The 19,162-nt window shown below is 43.9% G+C and overlaps 1 protein-coding gene across 3 annotated transcripts in view; it reads right to left on the bottom strand.

The window, feature by feature from the left end:
- Positions 1-748: 748 nt before the first annotated feature.
- LOC149984853 (collagen alpha-6(VI) chain-like) overlaps positions 749-19,162 on the bottom strand; it is a 32,174-nt gene continuing 13,760 nt past the window's right edge. For all 3 annotated transcript variants that reach the window (XM_090189130.1, XM_090189136.1, XM_090189133.1), the window contains exons 6-39: positions 18,521-19,138; positions 17,841-18,401; positions 17,137-17,694; positions 16,454-17,029; positions 15,754-16,338; positions 15,194-15,543; positions 14,992-15,070; positions 14,725-14,870; positions 13,986-14,078; positions 13,760-13,813; positions 13,513-13,584; positions 12,852-12,878; positions 12,547-12,645; positions 11,547-11,609; positions 11,182-11,247; positions 10,904-10,957; positions 10,757-10,792; positions 10,558-10,620; positions 10,363-10,425; positions 10,178-10,240; positions 9,463-9,525; positions 9,279-9,329; positions 8,849-8,884; positions 8,656-8,718; positions 7,010-7,072; positions 6,778-6,813; positions 6,639-6,675; positions 6,475-6,486; positions 5,675-6,168; positions 5,466-5,565; positions 3,396-4,061; positions 2,961-3,218; positions 2,190-2,237; positions 749-1,745 (exon numbers count right to left, since the gene is read on the bottom strand). In XM_090189130.1, coding sequence (XP_090045256.1) covers positions 1,555-1,745; positions 2,190-2,237; positions 2,961-3,218; positions 3,396-4,061; positions 5,466-5,565; positions 5,675-6,168; positions 6,475-6,486; positions 6,639-6,675; positions 6,778-6,813; positions 7,010-7,072; positions 8,656-8,718; positions 8,849-8,884; positions 9,279-9,329; positions 9,463-9,525; positions 10,178-10,240; positions 10,363-10,425; positions 10,558-10,620; positions 10,757-10,792; positions 10,904-10,957; positions 11,182-11,247; positions 11,547-11,609; positions 12,547-12,645; positions 12,852-12,878; positions 13,513-13,584; positions 13,760-13,813; positions 13,986-14,078; positions 14,725-14,870; positions 14,992-15,070; positions 15,194-15,543; positions 15,754-16,338; positions 16,454-17,029; positions 17,137-17,694; positions 17,841-18,401; positions 18,521-19,138 — 6,344 coding nt within the window. In that variant the 3' untranslated portion in view covers positions 749-1,554. The remainder of the gene's footprint in view (positions 1,746-2,189; positions 2,238-2,960; positions 3,219-3,395; positions 4,062-5,465; positions 5,566-5,674; positions 6,169-6,474; positions 6,487-6,638; positions 6,676-6,777; positions 6,814-7,009; positions 7,073-8,655; positions 8,719-8,848; positions 8,885-9,278; positions 9,330-9,462; positions 9,526-10,177; positions 10,241-10,362; positions 10,426-10,557; positions 10,621-10,756; positions 10,793-10,903; positions 10,958-11,181; positions 11,248-11,546; positions 11,610-12,546; positions 12,646-12,851; positions 12,879-13,512; positions 13,585-13,759; positions 13,814-13,985; positions 14,079-14,724; positions 14,871-14,991; positions 15,071-15,193; positions 15,544-15,753; positions 16,339-16,453; positions 17,030-17,136; positions 17,695-17,840; positions 18,402-18,520; positions 19,139-19,162) is intronic.

The raw sequence follows: 19,162 nt of genomic DNA on the forward strand, positions 1-19,162 counted from the left end.
TTAAAATTGATGGGAAGATGGATGGAGCCAAATACAGGACCATTCTGGAAGAAAACCTGATGGAGTCTGCAAAAGACCTGAGACTGGGACGGAGATTTGTCTTCCAACAAGACAATGATCCAAAACATAAAGCAACATCTACAATGGAATGGTTCAAAAATAAACATATCCAGGTGTTAGAATGGCCAAGTCAAAGTCCAGACCTGAATCCAATCGAGAATCTGTGGAAAGAACTGAAAACTGCTGTTCACAAATGCTCTCCATCCAACCTCACTGAGCTCGAGCTGTTTTGCAAGGAGGAATGGGAAAAATGTTCAGTCTCTCGAGGTGCAAAACTGATAGAGACATACCCCAAGCGACTTACAGCTGTTATCGCAGCAAAAGGTGGCGCTACAAAGTATTAACTTAAGGGGGCTGAATAATTTTGCACGCCCAATTTTTCAGTTTTTGATTTGTTAAAAAAGTTTGAAATATCCAATAAATGTCGTTCCACTTCATGATTGTGTCCCACTTGTTGTCGATTCTTCACAAAAAAATACAGTTTTATATCTTTATGTTTGAAGCCTGAAATGTGGCAAAAGGTCGTAAAGTTCAAGGGGGCCGAATACTTTCGCAAGGCACTGTATCTGTGTGTCTCTTCATTGGCCTGGGCTATTGTTATGATTTCTTAATCCGGCCCAGTATCCATTCAGAATCAATATCAGTAGAATAAGGTCATAAGAGCATCAAAAATACACTGACCGCTAGGGAATTTGTGGAGTTTTATTTTCAACATGTAGCACCAAATCAAATGTATTTGTCACATACACATGGTTAGCAGATGTTAATGAGAGTGTAGCGAAATGCTTTTGCTTCTAGTTCTGACAATGCAGAAATAACCAATGAGTAATCTAACCTAACAATTCCAAAACTACTACCTTATACACACACACAAGTGTAAAGAGATAAAGAATATGTAGATAAAGATATATGAATGAGTGATGGTACAGAGCGGCATAGGCAAGATGGAGTAGATGGTATCGAGTACAGTATATACATATGAGATGTAGGGTATGTAAACAAAATGGTCAAGTTAGAGGAAACACAGACACACAGTGCAACAAATCCTATTTACAAAACACTGAGCGGATGACATACAGCCTGAATTTACATGTACGGTTAACATCCAAGTTAACAGTGCATTGCCTGGTGCTTGACTTGGTTTGGTAGCTGTTGATCTGTGATGATGGAAAATAGCCACAAGAGACAACACAGGTTATTTCATTGCTTTAAAGTCATTCTCACAAAAGCAGCAGTGCCCTTATGCATTGTTGCATGACTGCATGAGAGTCAGATCCGTTACTTAGGTCTGCTTGAACAGACTTGAATAAAAGAGAGAAATATTCATACTTCTGTTTCAGTAATTTCCATTTGTACCCAAAAGGAGAACAACTAAATGCTAAAAGATAAGGGCCAGAGTTATTTACACAGACAGTGTTGTTTTTGATGTTTACACCTTGAATGAGACATTTGTTTGGCTGGTTTTCTGGCGTGATCTTCTTCAATTCACTCTAATCAGGGTTTTACATGTGTGGAGTTCCTCCTCAGACAGAGGCCTTCACAAGCCTCCTGCGTCTCGAAACGGTTAGCGTTGCCGCCACAGCCGCCATACCAGAAACGGGAGCACTCGCTCTGTGTCGTGTCAAAGTACCACTTCAGAGTGTAGTTCTCACAACCTCCCTTGTCCTGTTTGAAGAAACATGCATCTGGGGAAGAGGGAGAGGAAACGGGGCAAAGGGGAGAAATGGGAGATAGAAAAAAGGGGATAGGATTCAGGAGAAAACAAAAGAAAGGGGGGAGAGGAAAGAGAGAGGAGAGGAAAGAGAGAGAGGAGAGGAAAGAGAGAGAGAAGGGGAAAGAGAGAGAGAAGAGGAAAGAGAGAGAGAGGAGAGGAAAGAGAGAGAGAGAGGAGAGGAAAGAGAGAGAGGAGAGGAAAGAGAGAGGGGAGAGGAAAGAGAGAGGGGAGAGGAAAGAGAGAGGGGAGAGGAAAGAGAGAGGGGAGAGGAAAGAGAGAGGGGAGAGGAAAGAGAGGGGAGAGGACAAAGCCAAAGTTTGAGACTCATGCCTTTTACACTATTGTACAGACCCGAGCCTGCTGTCTTTTCACATGTATTATTGCATACAAAATTAGAGAGAGATGTTGTCCTTACCCTGGTTAAGAACTGTACTTTCCTCTGTCCTCAGGAGGGTTGTGTGATCTGTGAACACATAACATTAGAAGAAAATCTCTGGTGTAGTGCTGTGAATGATGACCTCGCAGCTGACGTGACAACACGACAACACGACAACATGAAACAACATGACAACTGACAAAAATGGCATCACAACTTTTGTCATTTCAAACCTGCAATTGCCATACTGTTTAAACAAGGTATATTACAGTCACTAATGTTAGGGGTTCAGCTCATTAGAATTATCTCAACTGAAAGCCTCCTGATTTGAGAATGCAAATAGAACAACTAGTGTTCTCTTCTCATGTAGCATTATGTGATTCAGCATTTGACAAACATCACAACAGTCGTCGTAATTCAGGTTGTGGCTAACAGAGATCTACATCTATGACCTCCACATGATGTTCAGTAGAGGGCTGGGGGGACTTACTGGAAGTGCCACAGGTCTCAAAGCATTAGTTTTCCGTGCTAAAACGGTTGGCGTTAGTGTCACAACCTCCGTACCAAAAAGGCAATCATTAACAGAGCGTTTTGTTAAAGTGCCATCGCTGGCCATAGTCCCCGCAGTTAGTGTCACTGTCCACATCCAACTTACAGTGGGCTAAAAGCAGAACAAGCAGGTTTGTAAACGGGGAGGAAGATATGCAGTATGAGGTTGCAAACTGAGACTACTCATGCAGTGGGATACGAGGGAACGTGAGGGAGAGAGGGAAATAGAAGTTCTGTTATAAATGTGGGGTTACTGATTACCATTAGAGTTTGGCTGTGGCCGGGGGGGTGAAGTGGCTCCATCTCCCCTGGAGAAGGTATGTATAGTGTCAACCTGGTCAAGAGCTATCTGAGTCGGAAATACACCAGTGTGCTCCAGGAACTCCTCCTCATCTGTGTACTCCTCTTCCTCTTTCCACACATCCCACTCTGCCTGTCCTTGTCCCTGTCCGTGTTCCTGTCCCAGCATCAGATCACACTTGAGTTTGAGATGGGCAGGAGGGTAGCTGTTCCCTCCCTCTGAAATAGTGAGGGAGAAGTGAGAGAGTTAGGACACACAGTAGCACTGCCTTGGCAGCAGCTAATGGGGATCCCTAATAAATACAAATGCAAATGTTAAAATGTATGATTTGTTCTGGCATAATTATCTCTCCCTCAAGAGACAACCAGATGAAGAAGCATGCTAGTGTTCCTTACTACTGAGGACCCTGAGGAAGGCTCTGAAGAAGCGCTGTGCGTAGCCTCTCTCCCACTCCTTCACGTGCCACAGATGGAGCAGGTGCTGCTCTGACGGCGTGCTCGCCAACTCCTCCACCTGGGTGCTGTTGTAATGGTCGCCCACCGCGATCACAAACAGGGAAACGCCCTGACACTTGGCCTTCTGGGAAATGTAGGCCAGCTTGGCCTGGTCCCAGTGGGCTGTCTCGGCCCCCACCACAGCCAGCACCACTCTACTCTTCCTGGGCCTGGTGGCCTTGAGGAACACCTTGCTCAGAGCGTACTCCAGGGTCTGCCCCAGAGACGACACTCCTCCCTGCTGCTGCATGCTCCTCAGGTGTCTCTGTAGACCAATGTGGTTGTGGTACTTCTGCAGGTCAAACTCTACCTTGACGGCCTGGGAAGTCTGGGGGAGCAGAGAACCACTGGTCTGGAGAAGGGCCACTCTGGCCCGGCCGTCAGCCACGCTGGGTTTGGGGCTCCAGGCTACCTGCTTCACCACTGAGCCCAGAAGCTCCTGGACGCCAGCGTACTGATCGGCCCGGATCTCCCTTGAACCGTCCACCACCAGGGTCAGGTCCATATCCACCACCAGGGGCCGCTGAGCGTCAGTAAAATCACACCCCTGGGCTGGTTTACAGTGGTCTGATGGACACACAGAGTGTAGTAGTTGTACAGTAGTAGTACAGTAGTAGTGCAGTAGCATCAGTAGTAGTAGTACAGTAGTAGTACAGTAGCACAGTAGCCTCAGCAATAGTCGTACAGTAGTAGTGTAGTAGCATCAGTAGTAGTAGTATAGTAGTAGTGCAGTAGCAGTAGTACCAGTAGTAGTAGTACAGTAGTAGTACAGTAGCAGTAGTACAGTAGCATCAGTAATAGTAGTACAGTAGCATCAGTAGTACTGTAGTAGTAATAGTATTAGTAGTGCAGTAGCATCAGTAGTAGTATGAGGAGTAGTACAGTAGCATCAGTAGTAGTAGTAGTACAGTAGCATCAGTAGTAGTACAGTAGAATCAGTAGTAGCACTGTAGAAGTACAGTATCATCAGTAGTAGTACTGTAGTAGTACAGTAGCATCAGTAGTAGTAGTAGTAGTACAGTAGCATCAGTAGTAGTAGTAGTAGTATTAGTAGTAGTACAGTAGCATCAGTATTAGTAGTAGTAGTATTAGTAGTAGTACAGTAGCATCAGTAGTAGTACAGTATAATCAGTTGTAGTACTGTAGTAGTACAGTAAAATCAGTAGTAGTAGTAGTAGTACAGTAGCATCAGTAGCAGTACAGTAGCAGTACTGTAGTAGTACAATAGAATCAGTAGTAGTAGTAGTAGTAGTAGTATTAGTAGTAGTACAGTAGCATCAGTAGTAGTAGTAGGAGGAAGAGTACAGTAGCAGCATCAGTAGTACAGTAGCATCATTAGTAGTGTAGTAGTAGTACAGTAGCAGCATCAGTAGTAGTAGTAGTACAGTAGCAGCAGCAGTAGTAGTAGTAGTACAGTAGCATCACTAGTAGTAGTACAGTAGCATCAGTAGTAGTGTATTAGTAGTAGTAGTTGTAGTATAGTACAGTAACATCATTAGTAGTAGTAGTAATGTAGTAGTAGTACAGTAGCATCATTAGTAGTGTAGTAGTGTAGTACAGTAGCATCATTAGTAGTGTAGTAGTAGTTGTAGTGTAGTACAGTATCATCAGTAGTAGTAATGTAGTAGTACAGTAGCATCATTAGTAGTGTAGTAGTAGTACAGTAGCATCAGTAGTAGTGTATTAGTAGTAGTAGTAGTAGTATAGTACAGTAACATCAGTAGTAGTAGTAGTAATGTAGTAGTAGTAGTACAGTAGCATTATTAGTAGTGTAGTAGTGTAGTACAGTAGCATCATTAGTAGTGTAGTAGTAGTAGTAGTACAGTAGCTTCAGTAATAGTGTAGTAGTAGTAGTAGATAATTATTTATGCCCAAGGGGAATATTGGTTCTACAGCAGAATTAACCATAAAAACTAAGACATACATTGATACCAAATAAGACTATATTTTATTTTGTCCCTGTGTGCTTACCGTAGCAGATGACGCAATTTTTGATTCTTGTCAGCACAGCATTTTGGTCCTGTGACCTATCCACCAGCCGAACAAGGATGAAGCTGCCCGTGTCATCAGCCTGCGCCACAACAAAACAAAAACTAACATGGGCTGCATTTCAATTCACCAGCCTTTCCGCTGCCCTGTTCACTATCCCATAACCAGAAAGCATCTGTTTGCAATTGTACCTCAAAAGCCCGTTGAACATCGGGGGAGTTCCTCATGGCGATGACAGCAGGAGCGATGTTCAGGGCCTTGAACTCCATGGCGGCCGTGACGATGGCAGCGCTGTCCACAGAGGGCCCGTTGGTGAAGAACACTGCCACCTTCCTCATCGTCAACGCTTTACGGGTTCGCTTGAAGACATGGCGCCCCACAAAGCGCATGGCCTCCCCAAGATGGCGCTGGTTGGACGTTCGTTCCAGTGCAATGTTTTGGATGGCCTCCAACAACTCCGGCTTGCGTTGGTAGTCCTGGAATCGGATCAGGTACTTGGTGTTGGCACTATAGGATACCACGGCAACACGTGCACCCGTCGGGCAGTTGCTCTCGGCGATGGCAACGTCATCCAATATGGAGAGGAGAGCGGAGCGCATCCTCTCAAACGTGGCAGGCTCCACATCCTGTGACATATCCAGAGCAAAGACCAGCTCTGTGGGGTAGGCTGGGCACGCTGCCTGGCCTGGGGGATAGAGTGAGAGAGGGACAGAGAGAGAGAAGGGGAGAGGAAGGGAGAGAGGGACAGAGAGAGAGAAGGATAGAGGAAGGGAGAGAGGTACAGAGAGAGGGAGAGAGGTACAGAGAGAGGGAGAGAGGTACAGAGAGAGAGAGAAGGGGAGAGGGAGAGAGGGGGTGAGGGGGGCAATGGTATTTTTAAATGACACCCATTCATAACATCACTTTGCCAAGAGTTCTGGTTTGATTACACCAGAATCTTCAGTCAGGTACATACATTTATTTGGACGATGAAGGGTTAATGGAGACATACCTTGAGAGCATGCTGTTTGGGGGAGAAAAATATCATAGTTTAGAGACAAAATTAGGAATGAATTCATCTTTGCTTATGAAAACATGACCTTACCAGCAATAAAGCAATTGACACAGTGGATCTTTTCTTACAAAAAATATAGAGTAGGAATACCAAGAGCTTACCACAGTTATCACGGATATAGGTGGTCAGCTGGCATTCCTAGGGAGACAAATAAAATAACATGTTAAATAGCTCTCAAGATTCTCTACATAAAATGTTTTAGAGTTAAATTGGAACAAAAATCAGACAGAATACACATACAGACATGGCTCTCTCTCCTGGTCTGCCTCTAGAGCCCTAGATAGAAATAGAGAATTAGTCAGAAATCCACATGGAAACAGTGAATATCTTACCAATACTTATATCTTACAATACAACCAAAACTACAACTACTATTATTTTCACTTGAAACAAATAACAATAATAAAACAACCAATACATGAGATTTGTAAAGTTCCTTTAAAAGATCCAAAAACGCAAATGAAATACTAACAGTGTGTCCCGGTGGTCCAATGGATCCGGGATCTCCTGACTCACCCGATCTGCCCGAGTTCCCCTGGTTCAATCACATCGTAACGTATGGCAATTTTAACAGAAGATTTTATACATGTCAACACATATTAGTACCTGTGGCCCAAGCAAATGTCACAAGGTTTGAAGTACAACACCTGAGAATATAAGCAGTGGTGTTAGACACTCTTTGACTCAAGCATAGAGACTCTATGTGTGAGTATATACAGTTCTGGAGGGTGACACTTTAGTCCCACGAAGATAGTTTGTAGATGTTCAATAACTGTCAACAACATATCAACTAACTATCCACTAACCCTAGCCCTTACCCTTATTCTAAAACTAACCCTTACCCTTATTCTAAAACTAACCCTTACCCTTATTCTATAACTAACCCTAACCCTAACCCTTATTCTAAAACTAACCCTTACCCTTATTCTAAAACTAACCCTAACCCTTATTCTAAAACTAACCCTTACCCTTATTCTAAAACTAACCCTAACCCTTATTCTAAAACTAACCCTAACCCTTATTCTAAAACTAACCCTTACCCTAACCCTTATTCTAAAACTAACCCTAACCCTTATTCTAAAACTAACCCTAACCCTTATTCTAAAACTAACCCTTACCCTTATTCTAAAACTAACCCTAACCCTTATTCTAAAACTAACCCTTACCCTTATTCTAAAACTAACCCTTACCCTTATTCTAAAACTAACCCTTACCCTTATTCTAAAACTAACCCTTACCCTAACCCTTATTCTAAAACTAACCCTAACCCTTATTCTAAAACTAACCCTAACCCTTATTCTAAAAGTAACCCTAACCCTTATTCTAAAACTAACCCTTACCCTAACCCTTATTCTAAAACTAACCCTAAATCAAAACCTAACCCTATCCCTAACTGTAACCTTAACAAGCAGTTGCTTATCAACAGATAGTTTGTTAATAGTATGACCATCTGTAGAGCATCTACACTGAGTGAACAAAACATTAAGGACAGCTTGCTACTATTGAGTTGCACCCCCTTTCGCCCTCAGAACAGCCTCCATTCGTTGGGGCATGGACAGTACAAGGTCTCCAAAGCGTTCCACGGGGATGCTGCCCCATACTGACTCCAATGCTTCCCTCAGTTGTGTCAAGTAGGCTGGATGTCCTTTGGGAAGTGAACCATTCTTGATACACCCAGAAAACTGTTGAGCTTGAAAAACCCAGCAGCATTGCAGTTCTTGACACAAACCGGTGCGCCTAGCACATACTACCATACCCTGTCCAAAGGCAATTACATATTTTGTCTTGCCCATTCATCCTCTGAATGGCACGCATGCACAATCCATGTCTCGAGGCTTAAAAATCCTTCTTCTACCTGTCTCCTCCCCTTAATTTTCACTGATTTAAGTGGATTTAACAAGTGACATCAATATGGGATCATAGCTTTCGCCTGGATTCACCTGGTCAGTCTATGTCACGGAAAAAGCAGACGTCAATGTTTTGTACACTGGGATTATCCAAATAAAGTGTGACCGTTCTGGGCACTAAAAATGTAGCGGTATTGACTTAACAATTACAGAAATGCATGTGCAACAGGACACTCTGGGGTCTTCTAGCGATAGTGTGTGTGAGTCTCACCCCTCTGCCTCGGTTTCCTTTGGGGCCTGGACCTCCTTTGACTCCAAAATCACCACTTTCACCCTGAAGATGACAAACAGGAAAAGGGGATTGTTTACTTTTTGTGAGCTTCAGAATGCAATGTGCCATGATTGGATTCCAGCCTTGTTCTCTTATCCATTCTGAAAGGGGAGATTTTATATCAATAACTGACCTGTAATCCAGGGTAACCATGGAAACCAGGCTCTCCCTTTAAAGTAATCACAAAACACAAGGAATCATTTATTAGTGTCCATCAAACATGTCTGGAATACAAATCTACTGTATATTAAAATCCGTTCATTTGAATGAAAAGATAATAGGCAGAATCTAGCACACAACCAGATCTGATTAGTGAAGGTGCTGGAGGAATAAAATGACACTAGAGAAGTAGGAAAAAGTCTCTGAACACTTCCAGTCAGATGCACATTTATTTCATTTAGCTGAGCTTTCGGTCAGTCGACCATCATTTAGATGAAAATAGATTTTATTTTATGATCTACTAAGTACATGAACAATATTTTCCAAAGGGGAAAACCTCATCAACTACTAGGATGTCTATGGACAGCAGCTGTTGATCTGAGTACTGAGTAAGTGTACCTTACCTTCATTCCCTGGGGTCCGGGAGGCCCATGGCCGTCACTGCCATCAAGACCCTGTATTAAAGAAAACACACCATCACGTCCCATTCTTACATGACCTTACAAACACATACAGTCTTGCAGTGTGTGTACAGCATGTGTGTGTGTACCTGCAGGTGAAGTGTGTAATGACAAGGCAACACCTTACCGGCATCCCTCTTGGCCCAAGTGTTCCAAGGGCTCCGTTGACCCCGAGGTCTCCAGGTTGGCCCTGTGAGGAAACCACACAGTATTGGGTTGGAAGAAGGGCTATAAAACATTATTTTACAGACATGTTTTAATGTATACTTTTTATGTGTCTATATGTAATATGTTTCAGTTGCTCTGCAGGCCTGGTAACAAATTGTCCTACCAAGATGGCCAATGTTTTGTATTGTAATGTATTACATAACTGTAGGTCAAAGGTAATGGAATATTTAGAAGATGCAGAGTTTGAGGGTTTGAGAGGACGAGCGTACTAAAAGTCCTAATGGTCAATAGAGGATTATAAATAGGAGTTGGGTTTCAGTTCAACATCTGTTTAGAATCTGTCCAATGTCACTCCTGAACTCAGAGTGACGTGTGCTACGTTCTATACATGGAGTCTGGGGCAGGATACTATTTATTTGGCCATTGGCCAAGTTGTACTGCAAGGACTTCTGATTGGTCAACCCTAAACTAGGATGGGGGTTATTAAATGGCTTCTTGTTCCTTTGTTCAGTGGGGAAAAGCTGAGGACAGGGGAGACTGAACATCTGAACATCTACCTCCCAGCATAACATCTTGATTTATCCTTCTCAAATAAACCTATTTTTCTCCCCCTGATTTGCTTTGTAGTTTGTGTTATTGAAGAATAACATAAATTGCTAACAAAGGCAATGCACCTTCTGTCCATTCATCCCTCGTCTTCCTGTTGAACCTTTGCCACCCATAGTTCCAGGTGTGCCCTGAGGGAAAAGCCATTCATACGCCATCATTACATGTCAACATCACATAACAGTAGGATTTATGCATCAGGCATCCTCAATGTGGTCAGATGGGATGGAAGTAGAAAGGTAAGAAAAGTGACCTGAGGTCCAGGTAAACCCTGCAGGCCCCTGGGTCCAGGCTGGCCCAAGTCTCCTCTTATACCCTGTGCAGACAGGAGAGAAACATGTTCAGCAACAGTAGGTATTGAGGGGACTGTCCCAAATGCAACAGAAGTGCATCAGTAGTAGCATTACTGTGGAGTTGTGGATGAGGGGAATGGGTATATATTACTTACCTGTGGTCCAGAAGGGCCAGGAATTCCTTGGAGGCCTACATCTCCTGGATCCCCTGGTGTTCCCTAGACACACACACACACAGGCAAACATACACACAAAACACACATACACACACAAAGAACACAGTAATGGGTACATACAGTAAATATAGATAGTAATCCTAGGGACTGTTATTCATGAAGTAGCTGCCTACTGTACATTTGGACCAGGGAGACCTCTTCTTCCTTGAGGACCCTACAAAGCAGGACACAGGACATAATCATCACTTGACAATTGACCAAAAAGGTGAGACAACATCAGTATAACAGGACAAGGACAGCTTAGCAGAAATGAAACTTCGCTCACTGGGTTTCCGACGATTCCACTTTCTGCTCGACTGCCCTCTTCTCCTGGGTCTCCCTGTCGGTGTGGAAAGGGAGACAAGAGAGAAAAGGTGTTTTTGAGGGAGAGAGAGGATGAGAATAACAGCAGTGTTGTCACCCTCCAGGACGGTAAGGGAATCCTGCTTTACTCACTAGAAAGAGCCAGTCAAAATGATCTGGTACTTGCAAATGAACTTGGTGAATAAGCGATTCTGATTCTTAGATCAGTACATTGACAGTGGCCAACTACAAGCTACATACCGGTAGTCCTGGATTTCCCCTTCCTCCTTTGGGACCCGCGACAATGCTGTCCACTCCAGAGTCTCCCTAAAAGACCAGAGACTAACTTTTAGTAGCAGTTAGAAAATAAGATATAGAAACACAGCATTTGTTACAGTCTAAACCACAACTGTCAAACTCATTCCAAACTCAATCCGAGTCTCTGTGGGTTTTTGCTCCTCCCTTGTACCTGATTGATGAATTAAGGTCACTAATTAGTGAGGAACTGCCCTCCTCTGGTTATCTAGATCTTAATTGAAAGGAAAACCTAAAACCAGCAGATACTGGTCCTTGAACCATCGTAAATCATTTGCACTGTTAAATGGCGTCCATAGTTTGTGACTTACAGGGTCACCTCTAAGTCCACGCTGCCCCTTCACTCCTGGCTCTCCTATGAGGCCGCTGTTGCCCTGCAAGAGAACCCACCATCAATAGGTTAGACATTAGAGAAGAGAATCTAGTAAGAGTAGGATATTGGGGACATAGGAGAAGTATATTGGTGACAGGAGAATGACATTAGTGACATAGGAGTAGTATACTGGTGATGTAGGAGTAGTATATTGGTGACATATGAGAACGATATTAGTGATATAGGAGAAGTAAACTGGTGACATAGGAGTACTATGCTGGTGACATGGAAGTAGTATATTGGTGACATGGAAGTAGTGTATTGGTGACATAGGAGGACGAAATTAGTGACATAAGAGCAGTATACTGGTGACATAAGAGCAGTATACTGGTGACATAGGAGTAGTATACTGGTGACATAGGAGTAGTATACTGGTGACATAGGAGTAGTATACTGGTGACATGGAAGTAGCATATTGGTGACATGGAAGTACTATACTGGTGACATGGAAGTAGCATATTGGTGACATAGGAGTAGCATATTGGTGACATAGGAGTAGTATATTGGTGACATGGAAGTAGTATATTGGTGACATAGGAGAACGATATTAATGACATAGGAGTAGTATATTGGTGACATAGGAGAACGATATTAATGACATAGGAGTAGTATACTGGTGACATGGAAGTAGCATATTGGTGACATAGGAGTAGTATATTGGTGACATAGGAGAACGATATTAATGACATAGGAGTACTATACTGGTGACATGGAAGTAGTATATTGGTGACATAGGAGTAGTATACTGGTGACATGGAAGTAGTATATTGGTGACATGGAAGTAGCATATTGGTGACATAGGAGTAGTATACTGGTGACATGGAAGTAGTATATTGGTGACATAGGAGTAGCGTATTAATGACATAGCAGTAGTATATCAGTGACCTAGGAGTAGTATATTGGCAAAATATATGTAGAATATGAGAAAATGTGTTTACTGGTCTTCCTGGGTTTCCTCTCTCTCCTGCAGCTCCAGCTGTTCCAATCAGACCCTGTTCACCATCAACCCCATCAAGGCCATGGTCTCCGTCATCACCCTGCCATGGTAATGTGCACACTGATTCACAACACACTCAACAACAGCAGACGTTTACATCCACACAATGAAAAAAAGAAAGCACCATGGTAAACCTGGTTTTCCATCGGTTAAGACAAAATACCTAGTATACTGCACATAGAAAGGTTTCTACTGTACACTACATTTAGCTGTGTGAACGTGGTATCAACAGCTTCATTCACTTACCCTGTCCCCTCTGTAGGCTCTTGAGCCCTGTAAAAAAACAGAGATCAGATTAGATGGGATTATTTTAGACTGGTAACTCCAGCGCATCATGGTTCAGAGATCAAATGGGATTATTTTAGACTGGTAACTCCAGCGCATCATGGTTCAGAGATCAAATGGGATTATTTTAGACCGGTAACTCCAGCGCATCATGGTTCAGAGATCAGATGGGATTATTTTAGACTGGTAACTCCAGCGCATCATGGTTCAGAGATCAGATGGGATTATTTTAGACAGGTAACTCCAGCGCGTCATGGTTCAGAGATCAGATGGGATTATTTTAGACTGGTAACTCCAGCGCATCATGGTTCAGAGATCAGATGGGATTATTTTAGACTGGTAACTCCAGCGCGTCATGGTTCAGAGAACAGATTAGATGGGATTATTTAAAACAGGTAACTCCAGCGCATCATGATTCAGAGGTCAGATTAGATGGGATTATTTTGGACAGGTCCCAGGGTCATGGTTCAGAGATCAGATTAGATGGGATTATTTTGGACAGGTAACTGCTGGTAAAAGGTGATCTAAAAGCAGATGTCGGGAAGACATCTAATGGGAAACATTCCAGACCAGACGGTCTATAAACATAGATTTTTGGTTAGTCAGTAGTCCATCTGCTCACCTTGAGGCCTCTCCTCCCAGAACAGCCCTGTAGTCCCTGTGGGCCAGTGGGACCTGGTGGACCTCTCTCGCCCTGTGGCAAATCAGAGAGCGAGGACAAGGGTCATTGGTTTTAAGGTCAAAGGTCACAGGTTATTAAACTGACTTGTAGACCTTGCCCACCATCCACGATTCATATGTTTTGATTTGTCAGATGTCTGAATACCACACTGAGAATTATTCTTCCCTTCCTGAAAATACACACTTACAATTCCCCCCTCCTCGCCAGGGAAGCCAGGGTGTCCTTTCAGTCCTGGCTGACTCTGTAAGGAGAGAAACGAAAAGCAAATGAGGAAACTGAAACTGCCAAAGGGAGGACTGACGAAGTACATAGACCCACATCTTCTTTACAGTATTTTAACAGTGTTAAATTACTGTGTCACGTCACATCTTAAACACTGTATAATTTTATAAAGAAGGCTCAGAGGGCCTCACCTTTGTCCCTGGGCGTCCTCTGTTGCCACGGATACCCTCGTGTCCGGTGCACTTACACATCACATTGCAGCACTCCCTCTCAGCCACTGTGTCCTCGAGAGAGAAAGGGAGAGGGGGAAGAAAGAGGGGGAGAAGGAGAGAGTGGGATAGAAAGAGAGAGAATGAGACCATGTGTTATTAAATCCAATATGTAATTTGTTGACACACCCTCATAATTGGAGACACCTTTGGAGGCACTCATCTCAAAAGCCAATCTAAAAACAACCAATCATGTCACTGGTCTGTTTTTCTTGTCTCCAGTGGCTCCTGTTGCTAAGTACATTTCTAGCAAGTGACGACTCTATTTCGTGGTGTACTATATCCCATTTCCCATGACCCCAGAGTTCTAGTTTTGATGCTTCCAACCTGACATGCCGAAACAGGAACACAAATCCTTTCTGTCATTTCTGACATCCTGACATTCTTCAACAATGTCACGTAATCCGCTTTTTTAAACAGAAACATTTGTCATTGTACTGTATGACCCAAAATACTCAGACATATCAGAAATACTTCTCTATCCCTACAGCTGGGAATATGACCGGAAATGGAATTACTGTAGATAGAGACATAAAGGACTTACATGTCAGCCCAAAGAGTCTTAGCCAGTCTAAGTGACATACAGTATTACTACAACACAGGGAGATACAACTAAAAGGGTTGTTCTGATTCTGTTGTCACAAAATGATGAACCACTTACTATTTGTGTCAACAGGGTGTTTCCCAAATTGTGCATGCCAATGTTGAGCGGCTGCTTGTAGCCAAATCCTCGCCCAAACTCCACCATCTGAAGAAGGTTGGCATTTTGGACACCTTCTAGGGCGACTGTAAGCAGGGCGTTGATACCTTTTCCGGAAATGTGACATGGAAGACAGAGATAAAAGTATAACCGATTTTAATGTTAATTTTTGTCTCATGAATGTTCTTAAATTTGTCCGTTTCGGTGGGTTTCCCCTGGTTCTTTAACCTTTAGTGCGGAGAAGTTCCGACTCTTGCTCCAGTTTCACCACGTCATCATCGAGTCCGTCTGAGAAGATCACCAGCACCTAAAGGACAAAGTAGTTGTGACATTGTTATTACAATGTGATATAACCAACAAAATATGTTATGAAATGAAAATTTTTGGAGTCTGGGATCAACCACACAGGAGACATAATGTTTGGGCCCACCTTCACGCCAGCGTTAGATTTCTGGAACTTATCACTGAAGGAGCGCAGGAGGAAGGAGTTGAAGTATGTTGTCTGGGAGGTCTGCAGGGCCATAACCTTCTCCACAATTTTCTCGTCGTACTTCTCGAAGTTGTAGTCGTAGAGAACCTTTCCGTCCTGCTCCACCACGCGGAAGCCAATGTTAGTCTCAATGGAACCATCTCCCGCCACGCAGCACAGGCCCTTCAGGTTGGACACATAGCGGATGATCTGTGGCAGGAAGGCCTGTAGCTGGGCTTGGCCATCGAAGAGCCCCTGGGCGGTGGCCCTGCGTGTAATATCGAACCCCATGGCGATGTCTATGGTGCAGCCTATTGGACACAGACACACTCATTATTACTTATCATCCAAATGAACCCCTTTAACAAGTTCAAAAGCTTTATGTGTTAGGTTTACTCAAGGATAATATGAGACAATGTAAAATAGCCTGTTTTTCAAACACTAACAAGCATTCTTTGACGAGGGTTTTACATTGAGTCAGGAGAGACAGAGGAAATAAAACGTGCATACGGTTTACTCACCCGCTTGAGTGTCTGGTACCTTGGAGGAGCATATAGTATCCACCACCTTCTTCTTGATCTTGTCCAGGCTGGCAAAGTCCTGCACAGAGAAGACCCTTTCCGGGTTGAGAGTGATTTGCCCAAGCTCAACAGGTTTGTGGTCTTTCCCGATACCGATGGCAAACACCTCAATGTTCATGGCCTTGAGCTTCTCTGCTGCATCAACAACATCATCATCTGAACGTCCGTCAGTGATTACAACCAGGTTCTGAGAGACCTTGGCATTGATACGGCTCCCTCTAGCTGGTTGGAAGTACTCTTTACGGACGTAGTTCAGGGCCTTTCCGATGTTTGTTGTGTACCTAATCTGCATCATATTGTTTATCTGGTTGTTCACCTCTGCTTCTGTGTAATACTCATTCAAGAAGAACTCCTTTTTAGGATCACTGCTGAACTGGGCGACTCCCACCCGGAAGGACTGCTCTGCAATGTTGAAGCTGGAAACAAGGTCTGTGGCAAACTTCTTCATGATAGTGAAGTCGGTGGTGCTGATGCTCCCTGAGCTGTCAATCAACAGGACCAGATCCCCCTGCGTTTTTTCACAGACTAAGAGGAGAAGAGAAGACGTCAGATCATGTTGAACCATCTAATTTCAAAATGCTTATGCTACAAGGCTTTGTACTTTCAGCTTAGATGTTTTTACAGTTGGATTCTGTCTTACCTGGTTTGCTGGTTTGGCAGAATTCAAAGGAAATATTTTTGTGCAGTGTGTCTAGTTTATGGAAGTCATCCACAAAGAAAACCTTATTTGTGTCCCCTGCCATGAGCTCAAGCTCTTGCTTATTTGCTCCAACCACTCCGATGCTATAGACTATGATCCCATTGTCCCGTAGCTCCTTGGCTGGCCCAGCTAGGCTATAGGGGTCAGTAGCCTCACCATCTGTGATCACCATCAACCACTGGGGAACATTTAGGGCCTTTCGCCCACCATACTGTGCACCAAAATAACCCAAGGAATACTTGAGTGCCTTTCCAGTGTAGGTGTCTCCACTGGGCTCTCTAAGCTTTGTGATGGCACTATTGACGTCTCGCTTAGATTTGTATTCGTTGAGTGTGAATTTAGACTCGGGGTTGTCTGAAAAGACAATCAGACCATAGCGTGTCTGCTTCTCCCCAACAGAGGTTTCATTGACCACGGACATCATGAAGTTTTTCATTATGTCAAAATTATCTGAGCTGATGCTGGTGGAGCCGTCCACCAAGAAAATGATGTCTGCGATCTCCGTCCTCACACACTCTGGTGGAAGAGAAAAAGAGATAGAGGAAAATGTCAATGTCAAAATCTAAGAAATGTGAACTCATTGTTGCTTTTAAGTAATGTTTCATGAAACAAGTGGCACTCACCTCTCTCCGGATCACAGATTGCCAATGCCAGTTGGCTATCCAAAGCCTTGAGTGCATCAAAGTCCCTCTCGGAGTAGACCCTCTCCTGTGCGCCACTGATCTCCAGTAATTGTGTATTGTTGGCATTGACCACCCCAATAGCGTAGATGATCACACCCTTGTCTTGAAGTTTCTTGGCAGGAGACATGACCTCATCCTGCGCCTCACCATCGGTTACGACAATCAGGAACTGCTTCACGTTAGTGCGCCCTCCTTTCGGTGGGTCAAAGAACTGTGAGGTGTAGGACAGGGCTCTGCCGGTGTGTGTGCCCCCGCCTATCTGTTGCATCGTTTGTAAATCCTGCAACATGCCTTCCTTATCGTTATGCTTGTTGAGAGGGAAGATCACCTGTTGGCTGGTGCTGAACTGTATGATGCCCACGTGCACTTTATCCAGGCCTATGTCAGATTTGTTGATGATGGATTGCATGAAGACCTTCATCTTCTGGAAGTCTGGGTTGTTAATGCTACCTGAGCTGTCAATCAAGAAGAGGACGTCCCCCTTCATGTCGTTGCAAACTATGAATAGAGAACAAATATTAATTTAGCTGTTGTTATAACTCAATGTGTGCTCATAATCAATCCCTGGCAAGAGACAAGGTGTTTCATATTTTTACTGAAAATAAATAAGATGTAACACTTAAAAACAATAGAGATGCCCTTACTATCAGGGGAGCAGATATCTGTGATGATGTCATTTTTTATTGGTTTCAGAGCGTCAAAGTTGTTGACAAAGAACTTCTTCTCTTGGCTGCCAGCAATCTCCAGCAGCTGTGTATCGTTAGCTAGATTCACCCCAATGGCATATATGGTGATGCCCTGCGCCCTCAGCTTTGCTGCTTGATCCTTCACGTTGTCTTCAGACTCTCCGTCTGTGATGACAATGAGGTACTCGCGAACTTTGTGACTTCGGGTGGCCTTAGCCCGATCAAAGTGCGGACCCATAGAGTTCAGCGCTAATCCGGTCTTTGTCCCGCCTCCAAGTTGGATGATACCATCCACTGCTTTCTCCACTGAAGGTTTGTCAGGGTAGGTTGTCAGATCAAACTCAAGAGCTGGTGTATCAGAGAACTTTACCACACCCACGCGGACATGATGCGGTCCGATGTGGAATGTGTTTATGAATTTGTTAATGAATGTCTTCATGTCAGCAAAGTCTGGATATTCAATACTCCCTGAGTGGTCGATCAGGAAGAACATGTCTGCTTCATCTGTCTGCAAACAGCCTAGAATCAAAAGAGAAAAGAAAGCACTAGTGTCATCTCGGAGATCACATTATGTCTGTATCAACATTCCTCTACAAATTAAACAACAAGAAGCATTATTACAGTCATTTTGATCTCACTTTGCTTGGCAGTGTATGTCCTTGCGTTGTCTTTGACTGCTTTTTTAAGGATGTTGTAGCACACACTCTTCTTCAGGCTCTTCTCCAGGGTCTTGAGCTTGGCAAAGCTGTCCACATGCAATACGTGCTTGTTAGGGGGATCTGAAGCGATCTGTCTCAGCTCGTTCTCGTCAGCATCCTTGATCCCCACTGCATAGACAGTGACGCCAGCTCTGCGCAGTGCAGCGGCATGAGAAGTTACGTTGTCCTGGGACTTTCCGGTGATGACTATCGCCACCTGCTGCACCCCCTGTTCTTTCCGGCTGCCCCTCTCCTTGATAAACATCTTCTCCCTGGCATACTCCAGGGCCTCGCCGGTGTATGTGAGACCGCGACGGTAGGGCAGGATCTTGATGAACTGAAGGATATTTGTTTTTTCTTGGAAGGAGTTGAGGTAGACCTGGGCCGAGGCCTTGTTGCTATAGAGGACGATGCCCACCCTCACCCTGTTGAAGTCTATATCTAGGCCGTCTACTATCTTGTGGATGAATCCACGAACCAGCTGGAAGTTTGCAGTTCTATTGCTCGAAGACTCATCAACTATAAACACAATGTCAGCCAGTGAAGCTTCACTGCAATCTGCAATAGAGAGGAAATTGTTAG

This window comes from Oncorhynchus mykiss, chromosome 2, assembly GCF_057628025.1.
Source record: "Oncorhynchus mykiss isolate SJ-2025 chromosome 2, ASM5762802v1, whole genome shotgun sequence".
Lineage (NCBI taxonomy): Eukaryota > Metazoa > Chordata > Actinopteri > Salmoniformes > Salmonidae > Oncorhynchus > Oncorhynchus mykiss.